We start from the raw sequence: 23620 nt of genomic DNA on the forward strand, positions 1-23620 counted from the left end.
AGCCAAAGCAGCTGTGCTTATGTCTACATATAGGTGGGGATCAGCTCAGATTTCATTGCAGGAGTGGTCACTGGCAATGGCAGGCCAAGTACTGTGGGGCTGTGCAGACCCACCCCTTCCTCCGTCCTCCCTCTCCTCCTCTGCCAGATTCTCCTCACGTTTTCCAGTCTGACTCCTTCCCTTTCCCCGAACATGTCTAAGAAGTATTCACTGTCCCCCCTTTCAGCGACCCCAACCTACTTCAGTCTGGCTTGTGTGCCCCCACCCCACATGCCATCCACTTCTGTGTCACTAAATCCAGCTTCCAGATCTCCTTGTTGGTCACTTTTGGGTCACCAGCTTTTTCTGGAGGACTCCTCCTTTGGGTTCCCTGACTCTGAGCCCTCCAGGTTCTCCTCCAGCCCCTCTGGGCATCTGGGCCTCTGACTACCCATGGGTGGTGTCCCTTGGCAGGGGGGGAGGATGGATTCTTGCCACTCTTGTTCTGCCGCTGGGGTCCCCAGGGCTCGAACCCCACCCTGGACTCCCCCCTCCAAACACTCCAGACCTTCTCATCCTCACTCTGCTTTCAGCTGCAGCTTCTAGGCCAGCAGCTACCAAGGCTCTCTCTCCCCTCCCTGCCAGTTTCTGCCTGCCTTCAGATTCCTTCTTCTGTCTTCTGCTGCCTGTCTTCCCTGGGCAGCCTGCACCCCTGAACCTCAAATTCAGCCTGTCCCAGACACAGCTCTTCGTTCCAAGCTGGCTTGGCTTGATTTTGCTCTGTTGCTTTAGGGCACCACCATTGACTCAGTCCCTCAAGCCAAAAAGCTGGGAGGGACCCTCAGTTCCCCTCCAACAAACCCATCAACTGCCCGAGGAGACCCAGGGGTTTCCAAATTGCGTCATCAGATTGCCATTCAGGCTTTGCCCCCATCTGGGCCACCCTTTAGATTGAACCTGGAAATCGCTGCCTCAGTAAATGTGCATTGAACAACTGGACAAGTAAATGAATCAAGACGAAGCAGATGCCTTGTGGGCAGCCTCCTCAGCTCACAGACCAGAGACCCTCGCACAAGTTCTGCAAGGGATGCAGAACCACGGAACTCCAGACATCCTAAAAACACCTGACACGGGAACATTCTAAGGAATGAAACCAGAAATCCCAGGAGGGCCCTGACATGGACACACACCCTCTTTTTTTTTAACACCTCCTTTCCTGTACTGTGAATTTAGACATCTAATGAAATTGCTTTAACCTTCTTAGCTCACAAAATTATCTATCCCAGTACACAGGAAGATACCAAAGCCCATTAAAACCTGGAAAACTTAGGGTAGGAGCCATAGCTTGTTCCCATTTAGGTTTCCACACCCCTACCCCCTGCCAATTGAGAAAGGGGGTGGGGGTTGGAAGGTCCCCAGAAGGAAAAACAAACCCCAGTGTTTCCCAAGCAAGACCCCACTCCTAGGAGTCAGAGCTCAGGGGGCCAGGGAGAGTAAGCGGGAAAGGGTAGCCGATGTAGGGGGAGAGCCAGGCCACAGGCAGGGCTCTGCCTGGTTTCCACAGCTTCAGACACTGGGGGAAGCAGGGTTGTCCATTGGCTTCTTGGGAGTCATGCAGGCATTAACTAGACCAGGCTGGGCCGACTCCTCTCAGGCACGGCCCACAACACGGCATCCCTCCCGCGCCCCCCCCCCATCTCACCTTTCAGGCACTGCAGCTTATCCCTGCCCCCCAGTGACAGCCCCTCCCCCGAGTTCTGCAGGTGAGAAGACTGAAGGCAGAAGGCGGAGGCAAGAACAGGCAAGGGGAAGCCCAGAGGGCTTTGGCCACGGCAAGTGGGAAGTCGGGTCTTCTGCCTGCAAGTGCCAGGCCAGTGAGCCATTTTCCAGCCTTAAGCCATGAGGGAGGTGGAGGAGGACCAGCCTGGCTCCTGAGGAAAGCCGGAGGCGTGGGAGCCTTCTCCATCTGGCCCCAGCTGGGCACAGTGGCCCAGGATTCCCCCAGAACCCAGGCTCCAAGAACAGATGCTTCATAACCTCTTAGCCACTGGCAGATGGCGGTTCCACAGAACTCCCTGTGACATGGGGGTGGCCTGCCTTCCTCTGGCCGTGGGAGACAGATCTGAGGGAGGAGGGGTTTTGGGGACCCAAGAGAGACTGAGCCTGTATCACAGCAGGAAGGAGGCAGGGAAGGTAGCATCGGCTGATCCACGGAGAAGTCAGCTGGGCTTTGTCTCTGCTAAGCTCTCAGCCTGTCCACAGGCTGGCAGGAAATACAGTCTGGCCGAGCCTGTGGCCAGGCTTGGGTCTCCCTCAGAATCAGTGTTATGTGAGAGATAGTGCTTGGGTTCGTGTCCAACCTAGTGCTGACTCTTAGCAGCTGTGCTACCTGGAGCAAACTACTTAACATCTAGAAATTCCAATTCGCTCCTCTATAAATTGGAAATAGTCATACCAGCCTTGTGGTGTGATGTCAGATTTAACACGCTCCACAAGGAGAATCAAAGTTGGTGCCAGGCACTGAGAAGATCCTCAAAAAGCTTGAAAGTGCCATCCTTTTGACCACCTCCTCGCTACACAGCTTAGTATTACCCACATCTTTAGTGACAGAGCAGGGAAATGGAGACACACGGGGACTTCAGAGAGAAATTTGGGGTTCGGACCAGATACTACTGTTTTCTGCTCTGCTCATTGTAACAGTGATCTCTGCAGAGACTTAGCTATCAACATAAGGAAGGACTCGAGGGCAAGGAACACAAATGACGGGACGCATTCAGCATTTGCCACTCCTGTGCCCAGAGCAGACATTGTTAATCAATTGCTGCACTCTGCTACTGAGCCTCCATGCAGTCTCAGGCTCTCTCAAACACAAGCAAGTGCTACCCAACGATCACTGGCCTGTGGAGTGAAACCCTGGTTCATTCCTTGCTGTGGTCTGACTTTGGAGTGGGCAAGGGAGTAGAAGAAGTGACTTCAGCTAGACATTTCTCTCTGAATCTCAGGTTTCTCACCTGTAAAATGAGAGTTAATAAAAGGCTCCCCCTCAGAGGGCTGCTGCAAGGATCCAATGAGGTATCACAGGTCACGGGCTTACAAGGCCTTAGGATCATCTCTTCACATGGTTTCCTTAAAGCAACCCTGCAAGAGAAGGGTGGGTGTGCCCATTCCACACGTGAAAAACCGGAGCCTCGAGGACATGCAGAAACTAGTCTAGGTGACACAGTAAGAAAAAGATAGGGACAAGGATATACCCCAGGTGAGTCTTTTGGGGGCTCAATTTTAGCTAAACCGCAGATGGCCAAAAGGACAAGGGTGGTGCCAAGCCCCCTCCTTCATCCCCACCCCTTGGCTGGAGAGTCCAGTCTGCAGCAGGACTTCAGGGCCCCACGAATGTCCTGGCTGCCCATCCTCAGAGGTCTCTGGTCTAGCAGAGTCTGACTAGAGCGGCTGCTCAGCATCCAATCACTAATCTTACTTGTAAGTGCACATTTTATATTAGGGTTCCTGGCAGGAAGGTATCCACTTCAGCTTGAACGCCTAATGTAATACTATAGGTATTCGCCACTTTTTGAAAGTTTGAGTTACGCCACTCGGCTTTTATGTTAAGACCTATGTTAGTACCTCTTTTCACTGGCCAGAAGAAATCGGAAGACGATGGTGCTTTTGCAAAAAGTAAAGACTGTTCAGCATTTATTTCAAAGCAAGCCATTATAATAGAGGCAGCTGACACCCCAGGCAGCAAGAGCAACCCCACCAAGCTCCTTCCCCCAAAACCACGCCCAGCAGCATCTCCACATCCAGCCACCAGACCTTGGAACTGTGTCTGTGAGCATCTGGGCCTTATCTCGGTTAATTCTGTGCATCCGTTAGCAAGATGTAGCCTAAGGTATCAGAAAAGCCTAAGTGAGCTTATTTTTGGGGTCTGGGAATGCTAGAACTGTTTTCCAAATAAATTGCTGATAATCGCTTCTTCACTTTACACCATTTTGGCTTACGAAAGGTTTTGTGGGAACGCTCTACTTTCAGACAGTGGGGGAAACCTGTAACGGCAGCAGTACCCGCCCCCCAGCTTTTGCAGTGCACTTCCAGGGGCAGGGTTCTTGCATTTCACTGCCCACCCCCCCCACACACCCGGCACCCAGCCTCATGGCATCGAGCGGCACCCACACGCTGACAGCCCCCAAATTTACATCTCCAGCTCCAGACTCTCCCTGAGCTCCAGACTCATATATCCAACCGCCTGCCCCACTCAGATGTATGTCCACTCAGATGTCCACTCAGGATCTCTAGAGCATCTCAGATGTAACAGTCAAGACCCTAACTCTTGACTCGTGGTCCCCCACCAAACCTTCCCATCATCCTCCCCATCTCACTAAATGACAGCTCAGTCCTTCCTTGGACTCGGGCCCCTAACGTTGTCACTTTTTCCTGCTCTCCATCTCATCCACTGCCAACTCCATTTAGCGGCTTCACCTTCGGCTCTGACTCCATCTTGCCCCCTGGACCAAGACACTCTTGTCATCACTTGGACCACTGTCCAGCCTCTTCTGCCACAACCATGGAGTGTGGGAAAGGGAAAACTCTAGAAACTGAGCTCCGGGTTGGTGGAGGGGGTAGTGGTTTCTGTATCTAGAAATCTTGCCAAGGAAAGCACGATCCTCAGAGTTGTCTCCTGTGCCATCCCAAAGCCAAGTGCACTGGGAGGAGAGGAGGTGGATTTTCCTGCAAACAGGAATGTGTAAGGACATTGGCATCTCTGCCAAGAGCTACCCTAGATTAGCTACCCCGAAACTCAGCTCTTCCTGCACCTGGAACTGTGCCCAGGGTGACTGGGAAAAACTGGTTGTTCTATGACGTCACTGCAGAAGTGTGCAGGCCTGCTTGCTTTCCAGAGAGAAGAGAGAGGCCCCAAGAGAGACAAGTCACATGCCCCGGGACCCACCAGAGGAGGAGACAGGATTCAAAAGCAGGGCTTCTGGATCTCAGCCCAGGGCACTGGCCACACTGACCCCTCTGGGAGCTCGAGTACACTTCAGCTCCCAGAGTCCTCTCTATTTGCTTCTTTCTGCTATTAAACACTGTGTCCTCCATCAGTCCCCTAACGGTCAGCTTCTAGGGGCTGCTCCCTCTGGCCACTGGCCCACACCTGGACTCCAGGTCTGCAGGTGATCGCTAGGCCTTGCTAGAGACAGTCATTCCAGAGCTATTCTCTGCCCATACACCAGGCTCTTCAGCCCCTGGATGATACTTGTCTCCCCCAGGAATGGGGGTAAGGGTGAGGATTGGGGGTGGTGCAATAAAAACAGCGAGAATACAATTTTATAATCGCAAAAGCCAGGACGGGCCCCTCTTAAGTTGGATGGCAGCCTTCTTAAAGAGTTTCTATTTTTGAAATTTCAGGTTTTCGGTTCAATGAAACGTAAAGGGTTGCTCATGGAATAATTGAAATTTTTTCAAAAATCTCCTTTCTTTTTTTCGAGGTAAAAAGTTACCTCCAACGTTTTAAAATATCGACAGCAGTCCCAACAGCTTCAGGACTGTGATTACAGCACACATGGCTATGGTCCGTGCACCCCGTGGGTCACCGCCACTCCCTAAGCGGTGGGAACCACAGCCCTGGGCACCCCCCTCGCCCCCCAGAGCCACCCTCGGGAGGGAGTAGGATGATCAAAGACAGCTGCTCGATCCAGTGCACTGGTGCATCTACCGAGCGTAAAATCCAATTATCTAAAACAACATGACTATCAAATTCTCAGACACTATGTAATTTATAACAGGATTTGTATATTCAGAAACCTGTGGAGTGTTCTTTGAATGCTTTTAAAATATAAATTACATTGAGTATTAAATAAAAACACTGAACTTAACAGTGTCACCACAATCAGGGCGGAAGTTCAGTGTAGGGTTTAACGAACGTTTACCCATCATTTCTTTTTTTTTTTTTAAAGATTTTATTTATTTATTTGTCAGAGAGACAGAACACAAGCAGGGGGAGAGGCAGGCAGAGGGAGAAGCAGGCTCCCCGCTGAGCAAGGAGCCCGATGTGGGACTCGATCCCAGGACCCTGGGATCATGACCTGAGCCGAAGGCAGCCGCTTAACCGACTGAGCCACCCAGGCGTCCCTACCCATCATTTCAATCTCAATTCCTGCTCAGTCCTAGCACATCCAGCATTTCTCTCACAGTAGGATTTATTTTTAAGTGCACAAGAACGAGAGGCCCAGCTCTACGCCATTGTCTTATTACAAGAGGCACGGGGATGGCAAGGTGATGAACACGTGTAAGAGGAGAAAGGTGCACACGGTATTTTCCCTTTGTTCAGCACTGGCTTTGACGGAGAACAGAAAGCAAAAACATATCATAAAAACAGAACGACGGTCTGTTTGTAGGGTGGGTTCAGCACCCAAGGACCATAGTTCTACTGCAGAAATCGCTGCAGGATGGAGATACTAAAGGGACAGGAATATTGAAACATAGGTAGTCAGAGGCACCAAAGGCACTGGTCATGTGAGTCATCATCAAAAGACAGGCCGGGTAAATATCGCACATTTCCTGTCAGCTGCTGCTAAGACTTGCATTTTTCCAACTGAAAAGGAATCCTGCGGGGCTTTTTACTTATCACTTGTTTGAAGAAAGGCCGTTCTAGGTCCCCTCACTGAACACGAGGCCTAGGTTGCAAAATTAGTTTTCTTGTATCATCACAAGATGTATTATACTCTGTTAATACTGTTTGACTTTGAACTGTCGTAATTGATGGTGCTGCTACTCTCTTGGGTATCTGGCAAAGAACAAACCCATTAGAGGGAAACAACTAATTGTGAAAAAGTGGATTGTTCCACAAAGATGTGAAGAAGGACCCTTTTGTGTCTTGGGATCTCTTAACCACTTCCAGGCACTGGTATAGACATGAACCTCCATGGGAAGCATTCCCCAATGTCCTGGGGCAGGTTGCAAATGATGAATATATTAACAAAGTCTTTCAAAACCTTCTGCTTGCTTCGGCCACAGCCTTGACCCTGTTCACATCTCAGTCCTGTGTAGTTCCTTGGCCCCCTGCCCACCTTGAAGCCCAAATTCCTACCAAAGATCTTTATTTTAATAGAGTCAAACATCAATTTTTTAATGGTATTTTTGTATCTGCTTAAGAAACCCAAGGTCATGAAGACATTCTCCAGTGCTTTCCTCTTGAAGCTTTACTGCTTTGCCTTTCACATTTAGATCTCTATCTAGGGGATATCTTTAAGATTTTAAGGTTTCATTGTCATATACTGAGCACACACTGTGTGCCAAGCATTCTGCTAGGCAGTGTGCTTTGATTAGTTCATAGCAGAGATTGCTGTTTCCATTTTATAGATGAAGTGATAGAGGTTCAGAGCAGTGAAGTGCTCAGAGGGCGCTACCTGCAAGAAGCAGGGCCAGGCTTTGAACCCAGGACCGTCAGTGTCTTACTTAGCCAGAGCCTAGGACAAGACACGCTGGCGGAAGACCTCTAGGCTTCCCCCCCCACACCCGGAAGGTGGCTGAGGAGTGACCCTTCTCAGAATATTGGTGAATAAAGGGACTGGTACTGGAGCTGGTTTGGCTCCAAAGATCACTAGGGGCTACAAAGCAATCTTGGGGGTTCAGGGGATAAAAGGGTTTTCTCAAACATCCCATGATATTTTTAGGAATCCATGTTCCACAAACCACATGGTGAGAAATGATTCCAAAGCTCCATGGCTCAGTGTGATGTTAACAATCCCTTAAGATCACCAGGATTTATCATGGCCAAGAGGTGTCTGGCTTTGCCCCGTCTACTAATTTTTCTCATCCTACCTATGGAAATGACATATTAATAGATTTCCTGGTCTTAAACCATTCTTGCATTCCCGGAAGAAGCCCTGTCTACTTCTGGGACATTATTTTTAATACACTGTTGCCCTGGTGGTTTCCCAGATGGTCTCGTAAATTCTGGGAGCTGTGGGAACCTCTGTGGAGCAGGGGACAAAGTCCCATCACCTCTAACATTTTCCAGAATCAGAACCCGCGAAAGCAAAAGGCCAAAGCAAAACTTGAGGAAGAGAATACTGTGGCCCAAGTACACAGCTCGAGCCTGGACCAGCTTGTGGTGGGATAGCTGAGGATAATTTGCAGCATTCATAAATTTAACATGTTATGTATCAATTATTCATGAACTTCCTAGAAAGTCCATGTTGTAGTAAATGGTCATTTTTCCAAGCCATGATTTTGAGTCTCATAATGCAAGCTGGGATGTGGGAGCTAATCCCCCCGCTGATGGGTGGGCCACGCCAGCCCCCCGGCATTTGCTTCCCAACACAATTACATGACTTCCTACTCATTGAACATTGACCGTGACTCAGCTGGTGTTATAAAAACCTGTGTATTTTGTGGAAAACAGCATAAGAGCCAACTTTAGGTGTTGACAAAAGAGGAGAGAAAATGAGGAGGTCGGGGCCAGTGATGATTCTAGCAAGAAAATGACAGTTTGGTGTGGGCCCAAGTGGAAAGCCTAATTCTGTCATGGCTTTGCTTCTGTAATGTCGGCCAGTTCACCATTTGCTCTGTAGAAGTAGGGAAAAGCGGGGCGCCTGGGTGGCTCAGTTGGTTAAGCGACTGCCTTCGGCTCAGGTCATGATCCTGGAGTCACTGGATCGAGTCCCGCATCGGGCTCCCTGCTCGGCAGGGAGTCTGCTTCTCCCTCTGACCCTCCCCCCTCTCATGTACTCGCTCTCTCTCATTCTCTCTCTCTCTCAAATAAATAAATAAAATCTTTAAAAAAAAAAAAAGAAGTAGGGAAAAGCGGTTCATGACACTGTTACAGTAAATTTGCCAGCCAATAAATAAATTATCCATCAAACCAGAGATAAAACCTTAGCAAATGATAACAAGATAGTAAGCTTACAGAATTTGGATATGTAGAAGTGATAGTCCATGTGAGTTAATTTTGGTGAGTTTATTTAAGTGGCATCTTAATAGTGGAATAAATCACTTTCATCTTATATTTATGGAATCATGAAAGACCTATGGGTAGTCACTTAGATTTTCCAGTTATATTTTAATGCAGTGGTTGAGAATCTTCTACTAGGCAGTGGAGCATTCCCCTGGTAAGCCTGATCCGTAAAACAGATGAAGCAGAGCTACTCTGTGTGAAGGGAGAGCAATGAGCTCCATCGTGTCCCAAGCTTCTCCTCTTGACACCGGGGCACCTGCATGGGACCTCCTGCCTCCCACGTTGGGGAGGTTCATTATGGTCTGATTCATGTCGTGTTCCCAGCGTCTAGCACATGTCCAGGCATGGAATATGCACTTAATGAGTACTGGTGAGTGGGTGGATGGGTGGATGGATGGATGGTTGAATATGTGGATGGATGGATGATCAAGTGAATGCTGAATAGATGCCCAAGTAGATAAATACATGGGAGGGTGGATGATTGGTTGGCTGAGTGAATTTATAGAGGACTGATAGTAGATGACTTCACATTCCAATTCTCCTTTCCACTATAATCTACCCCACTTATAACGCCACAAATGGCCAAGTAAAATGTTTCAGGATCTGGACATGACATTAGCTGACTTCTTGTAGAGACGCATCCCCATCGTAAGAAGAATCCTGACCACCAAGTCACCTTTTCCTCACCTCCATAATCCCAATGTTTAGCTGCCATCAAGGTGACCTCCCTACAGCCTCACCCGAGGAGTACCTCCTCCTTTCCTGAGCTCTGTTGGGACCTCACCCCTCCGTGCTCCTTCCTCCCTCCTCTGATGTTGCTGGTTTGTCCTCCAAGACCCACCATGTGGACGTCACTGACTCCGCGCCCCCAGCACTCTGACATCTCTCCATCAGGCAACCTGGCAACCAGAGGATGGGTATCAGCAAGCAGGCTGAGAGGCTACCCTAAAAAACAGAGGAGGAGACCCAGAAACGCCCAACCAAGTCAGCCTGCCCTGCCATGTCCCCTGCCCCAGCCCCTCTGCACATCCCTGCCAGGAGGCTGGGACCAGAGGGAAGATGGCGCCTGAATCCTCTTCCCCACATTCCCTCCAGTGACCTCACTGGCCTCATCCTGGCGGGCTCAGCAGTGTAGGAAGAAGTGCGGTGCTGAGGCCAGACTTGCCAGGGAAGTGGACCTATGACAAATGTCCTCAGACTTTCCTGTGACAGGAGCCATCAGTCAGATTTGAGTCGATGGCCCCCCTTTTCCTTCTAGCCAGCCTCTCCGAGGGAGTGGGCAGGCCTAGAGGCCAAAAATGCTGGCTCAGCACCTCCAGTGTCTCAATGCCCTTCCCTTGTCGACACTCCTCAGGGAGCTTCAGGCTGCAAAGACCGCTGCCCTGTACCCAGACAGAGGGACTGGAGAGCTGCCTGCGCGCTACACTCAACAAGGACTTGGTAGTGATCATCTGCCTCAGTTTCCCTGCCCTGCATGTTCCCAGACCGGAGCCAGCCCTGACCCCATCCCCCTGACACAGGACTGGATCTTGTCACCTTCCCTCACACCCACTGTGTGCACCCAGATGCCACCCCCTCCCCATCCCTCTCAGACCCATTCACCCACCCTGGAAGGAGGAATGTTCAAGAATAAGTATCTCTTTGGACAGAGTGCAAGCAGGTCCAGAGAGGGCAGGGGCGTGCCGAAGGTCACATAGCACGTGAGTGATGGGACCAGAAACAGAACCCAGGTCCCCTGCCTCCACCCCCACCACATCCTGCTTGAATTATCCTTGAATTATCAGACATGCCTGGGTTCAAATCCCAGATCTGCCACAAAACTAGGGCAAATCCTCAGCTCACCAAGAGCCAGCATCCTCATCTATAAATGGAGGGTGACAAAGGCATCTGGACGGAGAAGCAGCAGGCGCCAGACCCCGCCCCACATGCAAGCCTGGGTCACGTAGAGCTTTCTGACTCCGTTGTGGCTCCCAGTCCCAGCCCAGGACCCGAAGTCTGGAGGCAGAGACTTCCGCCTGGCACAGCAGTGGCCCATGGCCCTGGGTACCACCCCAGCCTTGGGACCCTACCCGCAGAGTAGGGAAGCATCAGGCCTGTCCCTGAGGCCTGCTCGGAGCACATCTTTGCAGAGAGGCAAAGGAACGCTCTGCAGTGGCCTTATGCCCATCAAGTGCGTTCACCTGAGCCCGGCTCCATACTCAGCTCTGCACAGTGTGGGGCTATGGGCCTCAGCCTCCTCCACTCCAGCTCCATGCTCCTGTGGACCCTGGCAGCAGCCTCCTCCCTGGTCCCCCACTTCCCACTCTACTCCCCAGTCTGCAGCCAGAGGGCTCTCCTAAAACACTCTGACCACACTCCTTCACCCATGTGTTCTCTTTGCCCTGGGGATAAAGCACGGTCTCTTGATTCAACGTTCAAGAGCCCTCAGGGTCTGGCCACTCCCAGCTGCTCCGCCTCTCCCATGATTCCTCAGGTGCACCAAGCCCTCACTGGGGGCCCCAAGGTTCTCCTATGGTGCGATTTGCCAGACTGATTTAGCATCCATCTGGAGCCCACCCTGGACCTAGACTCCTCAGTTAAGACCTGATCTACTCCCCTTTCCATTCCAACAATCTGCCAGTGCTCGTGAACATCTGCGGATCCCGCGTTTGGGCTAGATGGTGGGGTGAGGGATGAGCAGAAGGAAGTGCCAGTGGGTGAGTGAGAATGACAGAGAGGAGCTCACGTAGCCCGCCCCCACGCACCCAAGCACACAGAGCAACCCATCCCTGACTTCCCTCCTTGGGATTCAAATGGCTCCCAAGCTCCCTTTCTGTGCTGGCCTGGCCCAAGGCACTGGAGAAATCCAGTGACAAAACAGAGAGGACATGGGTCCTGCCCTCCAGGGGCTCCCATCCCATGTGGAACCAGAGAGAGTATGAGTGTAGGCTCGGGAATTGCATAGAACAAGCTGGATCTGAGTTCTGGCTCCACCTCTTTTACTACCTCTGTGCCTCAGCTTCCCCATCTGTAAAATCGGAGGGAAAGACAACACCTACCTCTCAGGTTGCTGTGATGATTAAATGAGATCCTGGTGCTCATAAAGGGTCTAGAGCCTGACCGGTGCCGGTAAATGCTCCGTGAGAGCTACCTTAGTATTCACATTGCGCCTCAGTGGAGAAATTGCCCTAGGGCCCCTCCCCACAGTCCCAACCACATCTCTGGAACAGATGCAGAGATGGAAGATACACAGAAGAGGGGTCCCCTCCCCCAGCCCTGGACTGTTTGCCCCTCAGCCCTGAATACCTACTTGCCACGATCTCTCTCTTCCTGACACACGCGGGCTCCCTTCTCTGGAATCCTGGTGTCTTATCAGCAATGTTCAGCTGTTGATACGCTCCACCCTGCATAAGCGGTAGGTCATGGCCTGCTTTGACTACAATAAAGTGATCCAGAAGGAGCCAAGCATCGTTTTAGAGATAGGAACGTTTTAATTTATCAAGATCCAAAAAAAAAAAAAAAAAACCCAAAAAAACCACATGAGCTCCCAGAGCCTAGCGCCTGGTAGCCACAGAATAGCAGCTTGGCTAAGAGCATGGGCCTGAGGCTGCCACTGACCCGGCTCCCTCTCTGTGGGCTATGTGACCTTGGGCAAGTTACTTAACCTGTCTGGGGCTCAGTTTCTCCACCTGTTAAATTGGGCATCCCATCTCAGGCCATCATGAGAACTAAGTGTGTGAGGAGTACTAAGCATGGAGTGGGACACACAGTAGGTGTCCCAGAGATGGTAGCTACTCAGGCTGCTCTGTGGAGGGAGGGCGGCCTCGCAGGGAAGAGCTGGTACTTTGGGCACAATTTCCTCTTGACCATGGGCACCTTTGTAGAAGCAGCTTGGGAAGAAAGTCCAGGATAGAGGCAAAGCTTGCTTTGTCCTCTGTCCTTGCCGCAGCTGGTGTAGGGGGACAGGGAGGCAGAGGGGTGGGAAGGAGGGCTGTCATCGTGTTGTTTCTCTGCCGTCGTATGTATCTGGCCCCGCGTTTAGAAATTACAAGTTTCCCTCATAATTTAAAGCAGCACCTACCTCTGCCGGTCGCAGTGCCTGGAAGATTAATCCCTCAACCGGCCATCAGGTGGACGCCGGCGCCCACGGGCTCCATCTGCAGGCACGGGTGAGGCCATCCCTGAGCCCAGCTGGTAATGAGACGGGCACTGCCGGGGGCGAGGCTCTCGTCTGTGGCCGACGCGGCGGACGCCGGGGCTTCTTCAAGGTGACCCTGAGGGGCCGGCACCTCATACCGAGCAGAACAGGCACGCACCCTCACATCCAGCTCTAGGTGTCCATGCTGGGCACCTGCAGCCTGGAGGGGCCAGCTCTCCGGGAGCACGTCTGCCTTGAGTCATGGGTGACCGGTGTGACCCAAGCCATGGCAGCAGCGGGGACACACCGAACGGGACAGTCCGGAGCCCTGATGGCCGTGTGGACCCCTCCACACTCCTGCCTTCTCCGAGGAGAGCTGATGTCCCTGACACGCCCCAGCTCTGCCCTTGACTTCCAAAGTGAGAGGCCACCTGGTGAGGAGGAAAAGGGTGACATCGGTTGGACAGCTGGCTAGCCTGGACTTTACTAGAGAGAATCTGGTAGCAGGTGACCATGGCTCAGCTCCAATCCCAGCCAAAGCCCTGGCTACTGGCTCCAGAGTAGAAGCACGGGGCGCTGTGGTCACACTAGACGAGTGGGGCCAAAAGCTCCATTTCCTGACCAGGAGGAATCACCGTGAGGACCAATGTCACTTAGTAACGTCTGCCACTGGTCTCAGTCGAGGAAAGAGTGGCAGGCGCGCTTCATGTCCACAGCCAAGGACTCGAGTCCTCCTAAACTGAGGTCAGATTGGACAATTTAAACAGATCTCTTTTGCCTCAGAGAGAGACAAGGAGGAGCGCCCCTTTGCCACCTTTCATCTGTGGGTCTTGAGGAAAAATGGACAACTTAGGCTTAGGGCAGCTAGCTGACAGCCAAGGGAATAAAAATAAGAAGCTGGCACTTCCTCAAAAACTCGAGCAGTCACAACCGGTCAAAAGCAGACATGAAACCGAATTCCGTACCTTGTTCTAAGTGGGGTCCTGAAGTCTTGAACTGTTACTGCCACATGGTTGGTCTCTCCCTTCAGTGCATCAGCCTTTGCTCCCTGCATCTTAGGGCTGTGTTCTTAGGTGCATATAGGTTTGTAATTGTTACAACTTCCTGATGGAGTGCCCCTTTTGTCATTATAAAATGTCCCTTATATCTCTAATGACATTTTTTGTTTTAAAGTCTGTATTTTTTTTAATATTAGTATAGCCACTCTGGGAAGCCTTCTCTGCTCTGATCCAACCCCTTGACATGTCTGGGTCAGTTACCATTTGATTTCCCTGGAACCTCCCTGGGCAGGTTTCACCCCAAGGCAGAAAGCCAGTGTCGGAGGCCAACAGAGTTGGTCCTCATACTTTGACACCCCCCCTCCTGGGTCCATCACCCACCCCTTTCCAAGATCTTGGTAAAGTTGACCTTCCAACCTCAAGTCTTGGCAGAGTAGAGTCCCTGTCTAGTCCTGAGTCTTCAGCTCAAGCCTCAGCTCAGCCAGTGATTTGCTGTGTGACCTTGGGTAAGCCCCTTGCCCTCTCTGAGTTTCTCTTTTCCTATCTGGGAGTTAGTTGAGCTCTCGGGCCGGAGCTGGAGAGGAGAGGAGGGGAGGTCAAGCCCCAGTAGCGGAGGCTCCTGAGGCAGGAGAGCAAAGCACTGCTTTGCTACCTACCTACCTCGCACAGGTAGGCAGGACCCAGTCCCTGGGGCTGAACCCAGACTCTCCTCCATTTATGTAGGGACAGATCAGTGACAGGGCAGCAGGGCTGGAGGAGGAAGCCCCGAGCCAGTGTCCTCTGTCTCTCTGTCCGCAGTAGCTCGGTACAACCGCACCAGCTATTTCTACCCCACGTTCTCAGAGAGCTCAGAGCACAGCCACCTGCTCGTGTCTCCCGTACTGGTGGCAAGCGCAGTCATAGGTGTGGTCATCATCCTCTCCTGCATCACCATCATCGTGGGCAGTATCCGCAGGGACCGGCAGGCCCGGCTCCAGCGTCACCGCCACCGCCACCGCCGCCACCATCACCACCACCACCGCCACCGCCGCCGTCACCATCGAGAGTACGAGCAAGGCTACTGTGAGTTGCCATCTGCCCCGGGGCCCGGCCTCCCGTGACTGCCACCCAGGAGACGTGCGGGAGGCGGCAGCCCTGTCATGGGGGGGGGCGGGGGGTCAGGAAGAGACCGGAGGCACTCACCGGAATGCTCTCGGGCTCGGGAGGTCCAGTAGTCCGCCAAGGGGGACGCCAGAGGTCAAAGGGAGGGTGTGGTGCTACTCCCCAGCCTTGGCAGTGTGGGTCTGGTCCAGCTGGAGCCTGGATGCAGGGACGGAGGGAGACAGGGATGGGTGAGCGGGATGGGAGGACAGCTGGGTAGGGGGATGAGGGGATGGAGAGGTGGGGGGACAGGGCGGGGTGAATGAGTGGACAGACCAGTGGCTGAAGGGGAAGATGGCTGAGTGGGTGGCATGGGAGACGAATGGCGAAACGGGTGGACAGAAGGACACATGAAGAGAGCATGAATGGCTGGAGGGGGTGGATACAGGCGTGGATTGGGTGGGATGTGCGAGCACATGGGTCGATGGGATGGCTGGCTGGCTGGCTGGACGGAAAGATGGATAGATAGGAAGGTGGAGGGATGGACAGGTGGGGGGTGGGGTGGGTATATGAGTAAGTGGATGGATAAATGACGGGATGAATGATGAGTGAATGAATTTACCCCCAGAGAGCCTGCAAAGTGCACACACAACTGATTGGGGAGTTTCCCAATTAGGAGAATCTCCCTTACGCAGGGGTGGTGGCTAATTCTTGGGCCAGCCAGTCCCGGAAGTGTCCATCTGGCCAGAAGGCCTGAACTTTTTACAGAATGCAGCCACCTGACTCTGTCTTACACTTAGAAGGGGCCCGTTATCCAAAAGCAGCAAGAAGGAGCTCAATTCATTCAATTTCTGAATGGTTGTCAAGAGCAGGAAAAAGCCTGCCCTGAGGCCTGATGGGGCCTCTGCCCAGAGTTGGGGGGCTGCATAGGCCCAGAGGCCACCATCACACTGAAGGTGAAGCCATCTGGAGGCTCCAGAGCCATGGCAAGGCCTGGGAGTCTTTCCTCTCCAGGATAAGCAGAGCTTGAGAGAAGGAAAGAAAAGAAAAACGCAAAAACTGGTTAGGTTGGATCTCATCCGCCTGGACCTCAGGAGGCCTGAAATCCACAGCCCCCTCCCAACATGCCCTGATCAACCAGCAGCTTTGTGCCACTTCCTTCCCCGTTCCAGAGTTAACTGGGTGAGGAAGGGGTCATCTTTTAGCAATTACGGCTCCCCACAGCTGCAGCCGGGGAGCTGAGGCAGGGAGGAATGGGGCAGTCGGGGGGTCACTATGTGCCGGGCACTTTTCACACATAATCTCATTTAATCCTTACCATGATCCTGGAGGTCGGACTACTTTTTATTACCTTCCCAATTTACAGATAAGCAAGTTGAGGTTGGGGCGCTCAGGCTGCTATAACAAACATACCAGAAACGGAGTGGCTTGTAAACAAGAGAATTTATTTCTCCGTTCCGGAGGCTGGGGACTCCCAAGATCAAGGCCCCTGCAGATTTGGTGCCTTGGTGAGGGCCTGCATCCTTCTCGCTGTGTCCTCACACAGTAGAAGGAACGAGCTAGCTCTCTAGGGTCTCTTTTGTGAGGGCACTGACCCCCATTATGAGGGCTCCACCCTCATGACCTAATCATCTCCCAAAGGCCCCACCTCGTACTAGCAGCACCTGGGCGGGGGTCAGATTTCACTATATGAATTGGGGGGCAGGGGGACACAAACACTCAGACTGTAGCGGGTGCTGAACCTTCCTGGGGTCACCCAGCCAGGCGGACCCCAGATTTGAGCCCAGGTGGCCCGACCTGGGTTCCTGCAGTCTCCCCACTGCACAGCACTGCCTCAGAGGGACTGGTGCTCACACCCCTGAGGGGCTGAAGGTGCGGGCGAACAGCAGCAGGGGCGCCCCACGCGCCCAGGGCCCCGTCCGGCAGACGCACTCAAGACCTAGGGGCCCGGCACACCCGATGTTGCTCCTCTGGCAATGTAGTTAGGAGAAGCAGGAGAGCAGGAAGCTGGCCCTCTGAACAAGACACAGAGGGACATCACATGGCAGGGGACAAGTGGCCTCGATGGAAGAAGGGTGCAGCCGGTCAGTGGGTCGCCCTCAGTGCCCAACAAGGGAAGCTAAAGAGAAGAGTCAGCACGAATCAGGCAGGTGCTGAAAGCCCACCCAGCCCAGTCCCCTCTAGTGTCCCCAGAGGCGGAGGACTCCCCAAGAAGACGGCCAGGAGCACTGCCCAGACCCGGCCTGGCTTGTTCCTATGCTTGCAGCACCTGCCTGACCTTTGAGGAATGCGAGGCTCCTGCCTGGGGAATGCCCACCCCCAATAAGGAGCCTGGGCCCCCCTCTCCACCCCACACCTCCCCGCCCCCGCCCCCCCCCTTCCCGCACCATAAGGCGCCGCTGGTCAGGCCCAGCACGGCCAGCCTGCCCGCCTCCCAGGGCCCAACTCTTGCCTGCCCTCCTCCAGCTTGTCCCCAAGCACCTCCTTCACACTCCTCCCCACCTCCACACCTTTGCACATGCTCTTCCTAGGCCCACAATGCCATTCCTAATACGTCCCCCAACTGACAAAAGCCTACTTGTCTTTCCAGGCCCAGTTCAAATGCCACCTCATCCCGCCCAGGCAGGGTTGAATCGCCCTTCCCTGTACTTGCTTGGCATTTACCCACACTTCTACCAGTGCCCCTGTCATGGGACAGCTGGGTTGCATCAGGGAAAGCAGAGCCTGTGTGTAGCTCTCAGCCAGTGGGGCCCATAGCCCAGCACAGGATCTCACCCAGAGAAGATGCTCTGCGGTCCAGGGAAGGAACCACCCCATTTACTCCTCAATGCAAAGGCTGTGTTCGCCCATTTTATTTTTTTAGTATTTTATTTTTTTTAAGTCATCTCTACATTCAACGCGGGGTTCGAACTCACATCCCCAAGATCAAGAGCCAGCCAGGTGCCCCTAGCCCATTTAAAGACTGGGAAACCAAAGCACCTTGTTGAACAGCCTGAAAGTTCCCAGGCCTGAGCCTGGTACTTAGAGCATGGGAGAGGGACCCACAGTAAACCCTAAGCTGAGGTTTGAGAGGCCGACCTTGGCCTGGAGGAGAGAGATGGGCCTGGAGGCCGCAGGGCCAATGCCACACGAGCGAGGCCCTGGCCCTGATCTCTGGAGTCAGTGGGGTGACAGCAGGTCAGAGCCAGGCCACGCCTGGCATCAGGCCTTTGCTGCCCCGTGCTGACTGGTGGCAGCCCTGCATCCCTGTCCCCAGGGGTACCCATTTGGGGGGCTCCCACCTCCCTGCCCCACTTATGTTCTCAGCTCTTGCCTTGGCACCTCCTTGGGGCCTCAGTGGGGAGCCCAGAGGCACTGACTCCCCCCCAGCTTCCTCCCGCCTCCTGGAGGGTGCACGGAGGTGCCAGGAGCCTCAGAAGGAGGCCAGGGAGGAGAAGGGAAGCACACCGTGCATAGCTGTGGGGAGGACAAAGCAGCAGAGCGCCGACAAGCTCCTGCTGGGTGGCACTGGGGAACCTTCTGTCCTCCAGACAGCCCCTTCCCCTGGCTTCACTGACTAAGGCTCTCCTGGTCTCTCCTACTGCTCAGCCGGCTCCTTCTCAGACTTCTTTGTAGATTCCTAGTCTCTGAGGAGAGGAATATCAAGGTCCCTCAGAACCCAACCCTTGGCCCCAGGTCCTCTCTCTACACCCGCTCCCGGCTCCATCTCAGCCACCCGCCAGTTTCAGGCACTGTCTATCACCCTCGGCCAGGGATCCCCCAGGCATCTCTCCTTGAGGTCTCACAGGCCCCGCAGAACCAGGTGTCCAAAACGGCCTTCATCTTCCACGTCTTACTGTACGACCCAGGAAAAGTTGTCTAACCACCCTGTACCTCAGGGGAGTCACCTGCACAATGGGTACCCAGGGACCCACCCCTAAAGTTACTGTGAGGACTAAATTAGCACAGTACCTGGCTTCTGGGTGCGTGCTCAATACACGTTCACTCTTTTCATTCTTTCTCCCCCGAGAAAACCTGAGCCAGGGCCACATCGGTGACACTGGCCACCGCCCCTTGCCAGCACCTACCTGGCAGCTGCCAGGCATTCTCCACAAGGCAACCAAAGTGACTGACCTGGGAACACTTCCATCCTCTGCTCAACACCCTTCAGTGGCTCCCCATTGCCCTCAGGACAGAGTTGGCCCTCCTCCGCCTGCCCACAGAGCCCTTCTGCAGTCTAGCCAGGCACACAGAGAGGAGCCAATAAATGTTTAAGAATGAATGAATGAATGAATGAATGAATGAATGAATGAATGAATGAAATTCTATTTCTAGAAGATGGAAAGATCTTTCGCTTTAGGAGACAGATCTGGTGTCGTCTTACTTGCTGGGGCTTTAGAGCAAGCGGCCCCTCCTCTCAGTCTCCACATCTGAGAGTAGGAGGCGGCCACAGTGCCTCTCACAGGTGTGAGGGAGAATGTGGTCACCAGGCTAGAGCACGGTAGATCTCCGTGGACGCAAACTCCTTCTCCCCACTCCCGGGCTTATCAAGGGGTTAAATCATGAGCTGAGGTGTTTCTTGATTTGGGTAAAGAAGGGGATAGGGAGGTCTCACTCCCCATGAGGTGGCTGGAGGGGCTTCCAGAGGCCTGGACCATCAGGGTCTGTGCTGACTGGGAAGTCGGGAAAGGAGAGGGCATAAGAAAGGAATTGGGGGGAGTTGAAATGAGGAGCTGGGAGAGTCTTTCCATCTGTTCCTCAGGAGCTCTGCCTGGACTGAGCTGGGTCAACTCAGGATTGGGGTCTGAGCTAGGTGAGTGCCTCAGGGCAGCCTCAGTTTCCCTAAGCTGCTCAGCCTCTGGGAAGTCCCAGGAAAGCAGCCCAAGCAGAGAGGGGAACGACAGTGTGGCTCAGCTCTGTCAGCTCTCAGACGTCCCCCCCACCCCACCGGTCCAGGACACAGCCTTAGCTTTCCCAAGGTTGAGACAAGCCACAGCCTCCTGCATGGTGGATGGGCGCCCCCCAGCACCGGAGCCCAGAGGCCCACATCCCACTTCTGTACTCACCCTATTTCATGCTTTCTTCTTTCCTGAGTTTCTTCTTCAAGTTCTTCCAGACATCCTCACCCTTCAGCTGGTACCCTAAAGGGAAACAAATCTCATTTCAGCTCTTTTTTATAGCATGCGTTATTGGGTACCTTTTTCCTAGTAGAAAAGTAATATGTGTTCACCGTGGAAGACCTTTAAAATACAGAAAATATAAAGAAGAAAATAAGGGTCATGATCCTGTCATCAAGACAGAGCCACTATTAACGTGTCTGGAATATTTTCTTCTGAGAGCTGTCTCGATGTCCATAGATAACCCTGGGATTATACCTGCAGTTAGAGTTTCACATCCAGATTTTTCTACTCACTGTTGTATCAGGAGTGGGGAAAAGAGATTAGGGGGAGTGGAAAGAACAGTCTTTACGGTTATACCGATTGTGCATGAATTCCAACTCTGTGACCCTGAGCCTCAGCTTGTAGAATGTAGAATGGGGATGGACAGTGCTGCTGACCTCAAAGAAGGGTCATGAGCCCCACCCCAGACCGGTAAGCCCCACCCCTGATGTTGAGTCCTGATCTCTGAGGGGAGGAGCTGGCTGCCCGCCCATCCTGGGTGGGGAGATCTCATGACTCAGCCATCTGTCCAGTAGCCTCTACTAGAACTGTCAGAAACTGGGAGGTGGAGAGCTTTATAGAGTGAGGAGCCAGGATATCCAGCTGCCCTCTGGGCCTACCAATAATTTGTTGTGTGGCCTTCAGCAAGTCACTGACCCCTCTGAACCACACTTGTAGAATGAATGTGCTCTATCAGCATCTCCTAAGCAGTGTTACTAGATCTAAGAAAAGATTCTGTGGTCAAATACGCATAAGCGCAGTCAAATGTAATTCTCAGCTGCAGGACTTCTCAGAGCCTTTAATGTGCTAATATATGGTAAACATACAAACAAAACAGAGGAGAATACAGTACACGGAATAACCAGAATTCATTACAGAAGTGCCTTTTCTCCTGGGATAACTAAGGGAATAATGTATGGTTGGGCACAGGGAGTAGGGAGGCCTGACCCCAGAGACCTCTGCAGCCCTCATTCCCTGACTCCCCAGTTTTCATGCCCCAGCCCTTCTCTACATTTTCAAAGCTTCCTTTTCACACCACATTCTTCTTTCTAATGCCCTTCCTTGGTTCAAGCTGTTCTGTTCCTTCTGCCCGGCCTGTCCCTCTTCTCTTGGGTAATTCCTAGCTTAGACTCAGCTTTAAGAGCCCCTCCTCCAGGAAGGCCTCCCTGACCTCCAGGCTGGGTCAGCTCATCACTATTCCCATAGGGCCAGTACTGCATCTCTCAGATCTCATGACTCACTGCTCAGAACCGGGCTGTCCCCAGGACAGGCTGCTCACCACCCTGGGAGCCCCACCAGGGCAGAGCCAGCTCTGCTTTCTCTCTGAGAAGCCTGCGCAGCGCAGCAGTGCTGCTCACATTCTGCGGCTAGCTCCGAGAGAATGACAGGCAGCTGGGCTTGGTGAGGGACCAGACGGTGAGTTGGAGAAGACAGGTTCTCAGTGGCCTCAGGTAGACATGTTGGGCGCTCCCTGCTTCTGGTCTAAACCCCAGGCTGAATGTCTGTCCCCTGCAGTGTCCGACGGGCACACGTACAGCCGCTCGAGCCACAGGATACGCTACACCTGCAGCCCCGCCGAGGACTGGTCCCCACCCTTGGATCTCAGTTCTGATGGGGATGTGGACGCCACAGTGCTTCGAGAGATGTACCCCGATTCTCCACCAGGGTAAGGAGGCTTCGAGGGGAGGAGGGCATGAGCGGGAGGGGCGCTGGCTGTGAACCCACTCCCCCACCCCCGGTTGGGAAATAGCAACATCTCCCCCAAATGGGGTGAATGCAGAAAATCTCTGGGCGTGGCCATCTCCTGACCAAGCAGGTCCCGGTGACACAGGGCATGATGCAACAGATGTCACTGGAGAAGGAAAAGCTCAGCTCCCTCGGGCTGGGGTCAGGGGGTGGGGTGGAGGGTCCAGGCCCCAGCTTCTTAGTATGTACCCCCAAAACCCAAACCCCATGCACTGGGTCAGGCCTCACTGTGTCCAAACTGCACTCATGGCCGTCAGGTGGCCCGGTCCCATTGGGAATTCTTCTCTGGGGGGGGCCTGTGGGTTCTCCCTGGCACCCTCAGGCAGATGACCCACGGGTTAGTAGTTGGAAATAGAAGGGAGGTCAGGGCCTCCATCGCTGCCCTACCGGGAGACCCCCTCTGGCCCCACTCCTGTCACCCTGTACCCCTTACCCCCTGGGGGGGCAGCAGGTGCTCTTTTGGCCTGTAGCTACGGGTTTCCAAGGAGCCCCAGGGTCCCCTTCGTAAGCCTGAAAGGGCCACTTTGGTGACTTGAGACCAAGGGGTGTCAGATGGCCCGAGGTTGCTGCCCCTGGCACCGCCCACACTCAGGGCGAGCTGTGGAGCCTCTCCATCAGCCGCGGCCACTGCTCTGAGCTATGTGAGGCCCGCCGCTCAGTGACGGCACAGGGGCTGTCGGGACCAGAACCCAGTCACAGTGGTTCTGGGGTGCCTTTCCTGGGGGGAGGTGAGGGGTCTCATTAGCGCCAGCATGCCCCCAGCCCTTGGGAAAGGCCTCCACAGCGACCCCTGAGGCCAGGTTCCACCGAGCCCTGAGAGAGCCTCTTCTCTTGCAGTTACGAGGAGTGTGTGGGGCCAGGGGCCACTCAGCTGTACGTCCCCACTGATGCACCGCCGCCCTACTCGCTGACCGACTCGTACCCCATGCTGGATGGCGCCATGAATGCGGGCCACGGCCACGGCCCCAGCCCCGGCCAACCCCAGCAGGCACAGAGGATCCTGGGCCACGGTGGCCTCCGCACCGTCTCCATGGATACCCTGCCCCCTTATGAGGCTGTGTGTGGGGTCAGCCCCCCATCGGGTCTGCTGCCGCTGCCGGGACCAGAACCAGGGCCAAGGAGCTCCCAGGGCTCACCCACCCCAACCCGGGCCCCGGCCTCTGGTCCAGAGAGGATTCTGTGAGTGACCCAGCCAGCCAGGTCCTGCCGGTCCCTCGGGCTGAGCCACAAGGGCGTGCACACACACACACACACACACAGGCTCACAAGGGCATGCGCGCGCACACACAGATACACACACGCAGCACTCCCACGTGCACACACACGTACACTTTGTACACGTACACACACAGCTATGCACACACAGCACTCCCACGTACGCACATACACACACACTTTGTACACGTACACACAGATACGCACACAGCACTCCCATGTGCGCACACAAACGTGTACACCTGCACAATGTGCACACACAGCACTCCCACGTGCACACATACACACACAATTTGTACACCTACACACACAGATGTGCACACAGCACTCCCACGTGCACACACAATTTGTACACCTACACACAGATGTGCACACACAGCACTCCCACGTGCACACA

General features: G+C 53.7%; 1 protein-coding gene across 1 annotated transcript; it reads left to right on the plus strand.

Moving 5' to 3' along the window:
• Positions 1–13332: 13332 nt before the first annotated feature.
• On the plus strand, positions 13333–23191 carry BEAN1 (brain expressed associated with NEDD4 1). Its single transcript, XM_021705625.1, has 4 exons — positions 13333–13465; positions 14843–15106; positions 21778–21928; positions 22846–23191. Exons 1-4 carry the CDS (start codon positions 13333–13335, stop codon positions 23189–23191), a joined length of 894 nt encoding a protein of 297 aa, XP_021561300.1.
• The last annotated feature ends 429 nt before the right edge of the window (positions 23192–23620 follow it).

This window comes from Neomonachus schauinslandi, chromosome 16 (assembly GCF_002201575.2).
Source record: "Neomonachus schauinslandi chromosome 16, ASM220157v2, whole genome shotgun sequence".
NCBI classification, from domain to species: domain Eukaryota; kingdom Metazoa; phylum Chordata; class Mammalia; order Carnivora; family Phocidae; genus Neomonachus; species Neomonachus schauinslandi.